This window comes from Sardina pilchardus, chromosome 22, assembly GCF_963854185.1.
Source record: "Sardina pilchardus chromosome 22, fSarPil1.1, whole genome shotgun sequence".
In the NCBI taxonomy this organism is placed as follows: domain Eukaryota; kingdom Metazoa; phylum Chordata; class Actinopteri; order Clupeiformes; family Clupeidae; genus Sardina; species Sardina pilchardus.
This window is the reverse complement of record NC_085015.1, coordinates 24,187,117-24,197,908: the sequence shown is the minus strand read 5'-3', so window position 1 is coordinate 24,197,908 and position 10,792 is coordinate 24,187,117. Positions and strand designations below refer to the sequence as shown.

Genomic DNA, 10,792 nt, shown 5'->3' with positions numbered 1-10,792 from the left:
TGTGTGTTTTTTTTTTCTTTACAGTGCATGCCTGAGTGACTGTCTCAGTATGCAGGGTGTGTGTCTACAGAAACTCAAGATTAAGGATTCATCCAGTTGAGTCTGAGAGTCCAACTGATTTCACTTTTTTTTTTTTTTTGTCGGTTCAAGTCTTGCCGCTGAAGTCTTCATTTAAGGGTAAAAGGTGTAAGTGTGAATGTAAGTGTGAATGTACGTATGTGTATATGTGTGTGTGTGTGTATTTAAATGCACATATGTGTGTATGTATGTCAGCAATATTTAGAATCCCCACCTGCTCCAGACAAAAGTTTGACAGTGTACACCTCTATGGCCAGTGTTTTAAGAGCTCCCTCCCCACTCCTGTCTTTTGTAATGGGGCTTAAGGATGAGCTACTCTGTTCTGAGGATGCATGTGTTCTTGATAAAGGATTACATTTCTCTGTTTTTAAAGCAAGCTGTAACCTGGACTGTTTTTGCTTTCTGAATGGAAAGTGTTTGTCCTTGAGTGCTTCAAGAGAGAGAGAGTGTGTCAGAGTGAGGGATATTTAGCTGCACTGGTGAGTGCTTGCCACAGTGCATATGTCAATGTCTAGGCCTGTGTGTACGGATGTGCAAGTGTATGCTGGCAGACTGTGTGCCTGTAAGTGAGAGAAATGTTATTGAATGTAACTATGAATGAAAAGTATGTATGCATGTATATATGTATGTATGGCTGCATGTATGTATGTATGTATGTATGTGTGGTTGTGATGTTGTTTGGTACTGATGCACTTATGGGTTTAGGTATCATGGTTTTTCACTGAATTGAAATGTGTGTGCATGAATGTATAAAGAACTGTTTATGTATGTATGCATCTAAGTTGTTTGTGTGAGCATGTGTGTGTGTGTGTGTAAATATGGTGATTGTAAATGCTGTGCAATAATGTATCTGTGCATGTATGCATGTACTGTATGTAAAATGCCGTGTTCAACAATGTATATGTGCATGTACTGTATGTATGTATGTATGTATGTATGTGTATGTGTGTGTGTGTGTGTGTTAGTAAGTGGGATGTTTCAGTCAGATCGAGTCGGCCCCTCCTCCGAGCAGGTCTCCAGGCAGCAGAGCGGCTGGGCTGCTCATCTGGTGCCGGTCGTCCATGGCGGGGGACCCCCACAGGCTGCTCCCCACCGGGTACCCTGAAGGCATCCCTCCCCACAGGCCCTGGGCCCGGCTGGCCTCCACGCCCCCGCCGCCTCCTCCGCCGCTGTTGTTGCTCCACTGGGCGAAGATGCTCAGGCCCGCTCCCTGGCTGGAGGAGGAAGAGGAGGAGGCAGCGTCTGGCGAGCCACCCGTACCGTCCAAACTCTGCCAGCCGGAGCCGGGCGCCACCCCCGCGCCTCCGGCTCCGGTCCCTACGCCGCCGTTGCCCCCGTGCCCCACCGCCACAGAGCCCCCGTTGCTGCCGACGCCGCCTCCGGCTCGGTCGCGCTCCGCGCCGGGGATCCCGGCCGACGTGCTGCCGGAGCCGGCCGAGCCGGGGGCCCCCGAGGAGCCGGCGGCCACGTTTCCGCTCCCGCCGGCGCTGGCCTGGGAATGTGCGAAGTAGCGAGCCACGTCCTCCTCACTCACAAACTCTGCCAGGATGGTGGTGTTGCCCAGGACACACCTGCGGAAAACAAAGCAACAACACGGTCAAGCCCTCTGACATCGTAATTACCCCCAAGGAGCCAGTTTGGTAAGAATTAATGGCAAATCTCAAATTTCAAGAAAATTTCATCTGTATTCAGGGAAAGAATGAAAGAAAAATAAAACATAGCTGTCCTGTCCATGTTTTAAAGACATACACTGCAAACAATCATGTATGCCAAAAAACACAGCCCATTTAATTGTGTACGCCTTTAATGACCGGGACATAAATCAAGTGAGCAGCGTTGCCAAAGTGCTGATCCCTTCAGTCATTTTCCAACCAAAGGGCGAAGCTGAAGGGCTCAGGGTGACTTGGCACCCGCGGGCCTGCTACGCCGGTGGCTTAGAGGCAGGAGGCGTGCGGAGAGGGAGAGAGAGAGAGAGGGAGAGGGAGAGGAAGAGAGAGAGAGAGAGAGAGAGAGAGAGAGAGAGAGAGAGAGAGAGAGAGAGAGAGAGAGAGAGAGGGGGGGGGGGGGGGGGGAGCCGAGGAGCCACTCACATGTGCAGTGCACTCTGGGCCTTGGCTGCCTCCTGCCGGGAGCTGTAGCGGATCAGAGCGCTGCCCTGGGTCAGGCCGAGGTGGAAGGTCAACAGGGGCCCGTGCTGCATGCAGATGGTGCGTAGGGTGGAACCGTCGATCTGAGACAATTAGGAGAGGAGAGAGCGGTGGAGAGAGGGAGCAAGAGGGGTGGGGAGAGAAAGAGGGGGAGGTGGAGAGAGGGAGCAAGAGGGGTGGGGAGAGAGAGAGGGAGGTGGAGAGAGAGGGAGGCATGCACCGTCAGAGCTTCCAAGGTAATCACATCATCAATCACACAGGACAAGCAAAAGCCAAAGTGTTCCTAGAGTGACCTAGTCGTGCTTGATCATGCCAAAACCGCAAAAAGACAACAGGATCTTTTGACTCTGAAAACCGAAGCTACACTACATTTTAAATCATAATAAACAAAACAAAACTCTATGCACCGTGTTGTCATCATTTATCCACTTTCCAGATCCCTCTAAACCAAGTTCAAATAGGTCATGCTACACTGGGTCTGCTCCACCCGGTCTGGCCAGGTCTGCCCCGACCCGACCTGCCCCCAGCTGGCCTACCTGAGGGGTGAGGTTACTTAGCAGCAGCCAGCAGCTTCCTCTGGAGGCCCCATCACTCCACGCCATAGAACCTGCTGCTTGGGGTACAGAGAGAGAGAGACAGAGAGAGAGAGAGAGAGAGAGAGAGAGAGAGAGAGAGAGAGAGAGAGAGAGAATGAGAGACATAGAGAGAGAGAGAGAAAGAAAGAGAGAGAAAGAGAGAGAGAGACAGAGAGAGTGTGTGGGAGAAAGAGAGATAGACACAGAGAGAGAGAGAGACAGAGAGACAAGATTAGCACGCACTGGGCACAAACTAGCCACTCCCTCGTTGGCAGTGGTAGTGAATGATGATGTGAACATGCCACAGCTCCGAGCCAAAGGCTGCTGTTTCAGCAGGGCCGGAGTGGGTGCATTTAGTCTGGTGAATATTTCAACAGGACAAGACAGCATAGGTTTGCAGAACAGAGATGGAAGTGCAGGTCTGGAATGGATCTCAGTAGGGGAGGTGTGTGTGTGTGTGTGTGTGTGTGTGTGTGTGTGTGTGCCTGTGTGTGCATGTGTGTGTTTGCGCGCGTGTGTAGCATTACCAGGCCCATATCTGGTGTCTTGGCTGTTGCCAGAGCCACCCCAGCCGCCTCTGTTCAATCGTGGGCCTCCTCCCCCACCTCCTCCTCCTCCTCCTCCTCCTCCTCCTCCTCCTCCCGCCCAGGGGGACATGGAGGGCTGCTTCTGATGGGAGCCCAGTCCTGGGGGCGGGCGTGGCAGCTGAGGGCTGTGGCGGTTGGCCTTCCACTTGTGTCCTATGGGCTCCGGGGGCCAGCTGGGCTTGTACTCTGGGTATTTAGCTGGAGGAGAGACACAGGGATTCTTCACTCTTACTCTCCCACATTAAAAATGTTCCAATAGCAAAACAGACCACAACTGTTCATCATTGCTGTACAAATCAGATATGCCGACATGCAAGAAAGGGGGACTAGGAGAATGGAAATTTCTCAACAGAAAGCAAGTAACATAATTTGGATTGGGAAACACTTCAGGAGCCCTGGACACTTCACAAAAAGGTTAGCGTAGCGTGTGTGCAGTGGTACCTGGGTTGTGTGCGTTGTTGAGGGGGCTCTCTGAGGCACTGTAAGGCCAGGCACCAGGTGAAGGCAACAAGGTGTTGAGGGAGGGGGTTGATTCTGGAGGTAGCAGACAGACAGACAGCAGCCGTTAGAGGAGTCACTGATGACGTACTAATCTGACAGCACTTATTACACGTGAAAAATGGCAGACCCTTGAGCCTGGAGGAACATTTGTGACGTTCCTTACTAACTAAAACATCTGAGATCATCTCATAATGAAAACGAAAGCTATTTCTGGAAGTCGTTAAATGTGAGTCACTCCGTACGCAACAACCGTGCATTGTGTACAGTCGTCAAATCAAAAACACATGGGCCGCCTGTGACCACTCTGTCCAGATGGGAGAGAGAGAGAGAGTTCTCGAGCTCCCGAGAACTCTCGTCTCTCAGTAACATTAGGCCACAGGGGCCCTGAGCCGTTTTTAGTACCCGTGTTGTCTCTCAGTAGTTGGTGCTCAGTGTCGTTCAGGCTGTGTGCTGCGGCTGAACTCAGCATGCCCCCGGGGGTCATGTAGGGGTCATTTTCGGGGTCGACGCTCGGGATGCCCTTCCACGGCACGCCGGGCTGGAACTCTGGAAAAGGAGAGGGGGGGGGGGGGGGGGGGGTTTGACAGACGGAGCGGTGAAGTTGCTGTGAAGGAGCTGATGCACCAATGCTGTAATTAGCTCAATAAATATGAGCAGTTTGTGCTGACAACTGACTATCTCGACTGACTTCTTATTCAGGAAACACTGCTGCTGACATGTGGGGATTTAATAATGTCATGAAACCGCAATGTAACTTTATTTGCACAGAGCATCAGTGAAATGTTGGCTGTGAAAAAAAATCGAACAGAAATATCAACAAGAAAAACGTGAACGGCACTGGTTTCATATAAACAGTATTACGAGTTCTCGCGTCCTGTAATTTTATTCCCTCTCTGGTCTAAGTGGCCAGTAAGTGTTCCCTCACCTGGAGGCCAGCTGGATGTGCCAGTCTTGGTGCCAGTCTTTCCAGGGGTTCGATGCCAGTTATCCGAGGCACCTTGTGGGGGCACCCCCAAGCCGTCGTTGCCCAGGAGCTCGTAGGGGGAATAGGGGGAGCCTCCTCTCGCCTTCATGGGAGCAGAGATGGGCCCTGATGGAAGACAAATGTTATTATATTTACATAATAATATAACTGTGCAGCTGCATACATGACAAGATAACTACAATAGTTTATGGCTTGGTTAACCATGGTTTGGGTGATAGTCAAAAGCTATGAATTCCTGTAAGTCTCTTTTTACAATTTTACAGTGGACACATTAAATGCTCCTGAGAAAAATACAATGCTGAACACTTGTCCAAAACATAAAGTAACCTCAAGTAAAAAAAAAAGTTTTCCACGCTGCAATTCAACTATGATTCACCCTATGGGAGATGAGAGGCTTTGGATGATTGTCCTTACCGTTCTTTAAAGCGCTGTCAGGAGGGGAGGGGGCTGGAGAGTGGCCTTCCATCATCCACTTGAAGCGGGACTGCTGGGCGGCCGGGTCCTTCAGTCCTCCCCCACCCCCCACCATGGAGCCCAGCTCCAGACCCGACAAGTTCATCCCAGAGCTAAAGCCTGCAGGCGGAACAGGACAGAAAAGAAGAGATAACACATTTACATACCTACAATCATTCACATAATTTATCATGCATCATTATAGAGCTGTAACTAATTATTTGTGTACTGTCTAGTGTACTGGATCACAAATATGGCTTTTTATCAGCAGCAAGAGTAACCAAGGGGAAGCATATAGAACATACACATGTCCATGTGACAAGCCACAATACAGTGTGCAAAGTCACACTGTCTGCTGGTTTGCACCGAGGTTGAGAATGTGGCAACGCCGGAAGGCTTGTTCTAACTGTACTGTGAACAGGTAAGTTCAGTGCATTACTGTCTGCGCTCTGTCTTACTTGGACAAGGCCGTAATCATTACAATGATGAAAATGTGACAGGCGCCACCTTTTTAGACGTGACTGCTTGTCATCCGATATATACATCCCTCCTTCTCATCTACACAATATGCCAGAAACACAGCTACAGTGAATTCAAAATCCTCCAACAGCACTTTACAGAGGCTGCTGCATCATCAGATCAACACCTCCGGGCGTTAAACCAACGCATCGCTCCTCAGGAAGTGCACAATGAACAGTAAACAAAGCCCATTCCCCGGGACACGTGAAGATGGCGGACGGTCTCACTCACCGGAGTAGGGCCCCTGTGCTTTTGGGTGCATGTCAGCCACGGAGCTCCCCAGTCCGGGGTGGGGCATTGAGTCGGACATGGGCATCTTGGGGCCCCCGCCTCCCAGGTGAGACGGGGAGAGTTTGGAGCCCATGCCCGTGCCTCCCACCTGCTGCTGCTGCTGTTGCTGCTGCCGCTGCTGTTGGAGCACAGCCATGATCCGGGCAATCTGCAAACAAGAAATTACAACGTCAGAAAAGCAACATATCAGAATTTCCAAACTAACTTAACTGAAGCTTACATTGATTTTGCTACATTTCTTCAGCTATGAGCTTAATACATTACTACGGTATTAATATGTTAATGTATCAATATTTAGTTTCTTTTAATTTGCATAAAACACTGTCCTGCGGCTTGCTGTATGCACAAAGCGGCTAATACACAGGAAATTACTGTACATACAGTACTCGTACACGTACACATGCATACACCTTTGCAAATGAGAAGCAGTAGAAAGGAAATTGGTTGCGTGAGGAAAACACCTACCTGCTGGGGGTCAGCCTGCTGCCGCACGTTCTGGGGAAACTTCCTCTGGTTCTGCAGCAGCTGCTGCTGCTGCTGCTGTTGTTGCTGCTGCTGCTGCTGTTGCTGCTGCTGCTGCTGAGGCTGCTGCTGCAGGAGCAGCTGACAGGCCTGAGAGAAAGATAAGAGAAAGATAGAGAGAGTGAGAAAGTGAGAGAGAGAAAAAGAGGTGGTGGTAGAGGGGGAGGGGGGATAATGTAGAGACGGTGGAAGGGAAGGTGACAGACAGAGAAAAATTGAGAGGGAAGGATAAAGATAGAGGTGCGGTGGGAAGTGAGAGTGAACAAGAATGAAGTGAGAAGGTAGCGGAAAAAGAAATTGGTATTGGGAGAAGAAAAGAGGCAATGATATGATATATATGAGAGAGAGAGAGAGAGAGAGAGAGAGAGAGAGAGAGAGAGAGAGACAGAGAGAGAGGGAGGATATTGTCATTCAGAGAGTGTGGGATGGAAAGAAATGAAAGCCAATGAAAGTGAGGTGAGGTGAGTGGGGGAAGATGTGAGATATGAGAAGAGAAAGTAAAAGTGAGTAGGTGGAGGCCAAAAAAGAGGGCACAGAGCAGACAATCGGAGAGGATAAGAGAACGAGACAGACAAGACGGAATGGGCACCCAAGATTTAGATGAAATGTACAGATGAGACAAAGGTGAGAGAGCAAAGAGACAAGGAGGAGGAGGAGAAGATTCCGGAAGCGAACGGTGAAACAGAAAGGGAAGCGCAGAGAAGTGCGGAGAGGTCGAGATAAGAGCAGAGCGAAACAGATGGTGAGTCATCAGCGGCCTGACGACGTGACACAGAGCCAGACGGACAGGCTCAGGAGGGAGAAACGCACCGAGAAACCCACGGCGCACATCACCACAACGTGGCCTGACACAACCCCAGCAGCCTTCCCGAGTCTACCCAAGATAATACAGCCCTTGTCTTGGCCTCATAGCGAGGCTGTGTTCGGCCTAATGACCTTAAAATTAATTAGGAATGAGTCATCACACCATTAAAAGTTTTAATGGGCAAAATTGTAGCTGAACTGAATGGATGAGGCTCTATTGATATTTTGTCAGTATTAGCTTGTGGCAGTGGGTGTGGTTGTCTGTATCTGTGTATGGGCGCGGTTGTCTGTGTATCTCTGTGTGTGTGTGTGTGTGTGTGTCTCACCAGCTGGAACTGGATGTGAGGGGGGTAGATGCTGCTCAGCATGGCGATGTGCTGGGGGGAGAGTTGAGGGGGGAACACGCCGGTGCCCACCCCGCCCACTCCCACTCCGCTGCTCGGAGGCGGCATCTGCTTCAGTACGGACGCACCTGGCACCTGGGAGACGGGAGCGCACCACAACATCTCCATTCATCAACGCGGAAAACACACAATCCTCCAGTGGCACTGCACATTTCCCGCCCGACAAAATGATACTAATTCCAATCCGATTTCAAGGCATATAATCAATACGTGCCATCAGTTTGTAATTAATTGCGACTAATGAGTCAGGTATGTATACGCCCCAGTACTTAGGGCTTTATCTACAGAACTGCTGAGTCGATGCAGTTTTATGCCACAAAAGGGAAAGATTTGTCATGCATGATTTCATGCAAGTACCACAGCAGACCTACCTGAGGTGACAGGAACTGATGAGGCACTTGCGCTCGTATCCCCGGGGTCGGGTTTATGGGTGGCACACCTGGCTGGTGCCTGGACTGGGCCATCCCACTTGCACTACCAAACATGTTATGACCTCCAATCTGCGACAGACAGACAGACAGAGGGCACAGACAAATGATTGTAGGAAATGAAGACCCATATGGTAAATTGTTGGAGCGGAGAGAGACGAGACATAAGAGGGCACTGAAGAGATATTAAGAGAAGCCGCAACTGTGAAAAATCTTTATACCCTGAGCTCTGCCAAAATTATTACAACCTTCACGTCGGCGTGGTGCCCTTTGTTTTTACGGCGGGGTTCAAGTTCGGGCCTGTACCGCTCGTATCGTGCACAAAGTAAGGACCCTACTGAAAACAGCCATAGTGCCTGATGAAAGGCAATATCTACTGCTATAAAACAGTCACCAGTCAAGGCTCGTTACAAGAAAGGGTAAAAACGTGGCAGGAAAGGGCAAAAGGGAGCAGTGGCTACACAGAGGAAGTAAAAACAGAAGTTGTTTTTAACTACCTTATCACAGTAGGGTCCAGTCTCAACAGGCCCCACATCTTTGGAACTGGGCGAACGGTAGACTACTCCAGCACCAGGTCGGCCTCCTTTACGCAGGTCCCCGTTGTAGTCGTTCAGATTCATCCCTCGCCTCTCGGCGTCCATCTTCTTCTCCTGGGGGGGACCGGGGGCCAGGTCTAGGCTCCGACTGCTGGGGTCCTCACCCTGGTTGGAAAGGAAGACCGGTACAGGTCAGTTTTACGGCTCGTTGAAATCAATCTCTTTTTATAATGTTTCGCTTTGTGCTATTTTCAGTTTAACTGCCTTGCTTTTTAAAAACAATACGACAAAAACTGCTAAATGCAAACAAAATGAATGCCGTGCCTTTGCACTGTCAAACAAACAAATAAAACGGTTATAACTAATAAAATACGTGAGTGATTATTTTGAAATATGGGCCGTCACGGACGTGTCTTACCAGCAAGCCCATGTTGGAAAACTGCCTGGTCATGGGATTCATCCAAGAGTCTCCACCTCCACTCTTCATGGGGCCCTGCGGCACAAACACAAAGAGTCATCAACAACCGGCCAGCATCCAGAGCCAGCAGCGCCGAGATGAAGCAGGAGAAGAGAGGGAGAGAGGGGGAGAGAGGGGGGGGGAGAGAGAGAGAGAGAGAGAGAGAGAGAACACTTCTCCCTTTCTTTTGTATGCTGTATAAACTTGTGTAAATGGGGCATGACTGAGCAAGTTCATAAAGCAAATTCATAATATCATGCAGCAGTTTGGTCCAATCATAACTGTGCATGCCAATCAGTGCTCTTGTACCCTGAACTAATTATCAGAACTCCTCCATATGCAATCAGCCCTCATAAGCTGCATGCAGCAGCACTTCCAGAGCTGCTGTCTGTGCCAAAGGCCCTGATGAGCTGTCTGTGGTGCTTGACCAGCGCTATGGCTCGTACCTTGTTGACCTTCTTGGCGGCGTGGCCCTGGCCCCAGCCGCTGGAGTTGTAGGAGGAGCCGCTGCCCTGGGAGCCGGTGCTGTTCCACACGCCGCCGCCGCCGCTCTCCTCCTCGTCTTCCCAGCTCGAGTGGCGTGAGGCGCTCACCGAGCTCTCTCCCTCGCCCCAGCCTTCTTGCATAGACTTTGGACCTGAGGGCAGAGCAAACAGCGGCCACATCGCAGTCAGACCACAGCAGAGCAGCAGGTAACACAGAGACCTCTGGGATGCTTATAAATTAGGATCCCTGTGACATTTCACAATAGCAATAAAATATCATTACTCCTAAAAAGCAGTCCAATCCAATGGTTAAAAAAATGTTTAAAAAAGATTTTTTAAAAAAAGATGGTTACAAATGTTTATTTACAAAACTGCATCATGACATTTTTTCCGTGGTGCAGTGTAATGCACAGACGTCCGCAAACCGCAAAACCATCCAAATAAACATCCCAATAAAAAAAGTAAAAAAAAAAAAAAAAGAAAAAAACACACAATGCCGCTCGTCTCACCAGGTTTGATGGGATTTGTGGGAGGGTTGCCCCAGCCTGAGGTCTTGCCCGAGTCATCCGGCTCGCCCCAGCCGGCAGGCCCGACGCTAGGACCGTCAATGGGCTTTCCCCAGGCGGCCGTGCCGTTGTCCACGCAGGGGCTGGGCGAGGCGGCGTTCCCCCAACCAGAGGGAGCTAGAGATGACGCACAAGAACAAAACACTCAGTCAGTGTGTTCACAGACACACCAGGGAACTCACATGCACTGACAAGAGGGAGATTAAACAAGAATGAGCTAGAAAATCAGCAACTACAGCGAAGCAGGACAATAATTCACAATCCCTGTCCTCGACCGACACGCAAAGCAGTCCAGTACATTTCTCATGAGACAAATCAGAGTACTCCCAGTTTGTACTGCACCATGTTAAGTATTAAATATACACCATTCCTAGTCCTACTCTGAACCAGTGTTTGTCACCTTTCATCAAAAATACTACACATTTAAATTTATTTTCCCCTCACCCATTTGAGG

General features: G+C 49.9%; 1 protein-coding gene across 1 annotated transcript in view; it reads right to left on the bottom strand.

The window, feature by feature from the left end:
* Positions 1 to 10,792, bottom strand: part of tnrc6ba (trinucleotide repeat containing adaptor 6Ba) — a 17,615-nt gene continuing 6,823 nt past the window's right edge. Inside the window, exons 7-23 of the mRNA XM_062525734.1 lie at positions 10,783 to 10,792; positions 10,282 to 10,455; positions 9,734 to 9,924; positions 9,249 to 9,323; positions 8,792 to 8,995; positions 8,238 to 8,366; positions 7,789 to 7,941; positions 6,602 to 6,748; positions 6,077 to 6,284; positions 5,288 to 5,446; positions 4,814 to 4,978; positions 4,291 to 4,434; positions 3,829 to 3,921; positions 3,328 to 3,585; positions 2,762 to 2,835; positions 2,169 to 2,308; positions 1 to 1,649 (exon numbers count right to left, since the gene is read on the bottom strand). The exon at positions 10,783 to 10,792 is cut by the window's right edge and continues 974 nt beyond it. Coding sequence (XP_062381718.1) covers positions 1,061 to 1,649; positions 2,169 to 2,308; positions 2,762 to 2,835; positions 3,328 to 3,585; positions 3,829 to 3,921; positions 4,291 to 4,434; positions 4,814 to 4,978; positions 5,288 to 5,446; positions 6,077 to 6,284; positions 6,602 to 6,748; positions 7,789 to 7,941; positions 8,238 to 8,366; positions 8,792 to 8,995; positions 9,249 to 9,323; positions 9,734 to 9,924; positions 10,282 to 10,455; positions 10,783 to 10,792 — 2,913 coding nt within the window. The 3' untranslated portion in view covers positions 1 to 1,060. The remainder of the gene's footprint in view (positions 1,650 to 2,168; positions 2,309 to 2,761; positions 2,836 to 3,327; positions 3,586 to 3,828; positions 3,922 to 4,290; positions 4,435 to 4,813; positions 4,979 to 5,287; positions 5,447 to 6,076; positions 6,285 to 6,601; positions 6,749 to 7,788; positions 7,942 to 8,237; positions 8,367 to 8,791; positions 8,996 to 9,248; positions 9,324 to 9,733; positions 9,925 to 10,281; positions 10,456 to 10,782) is intronic.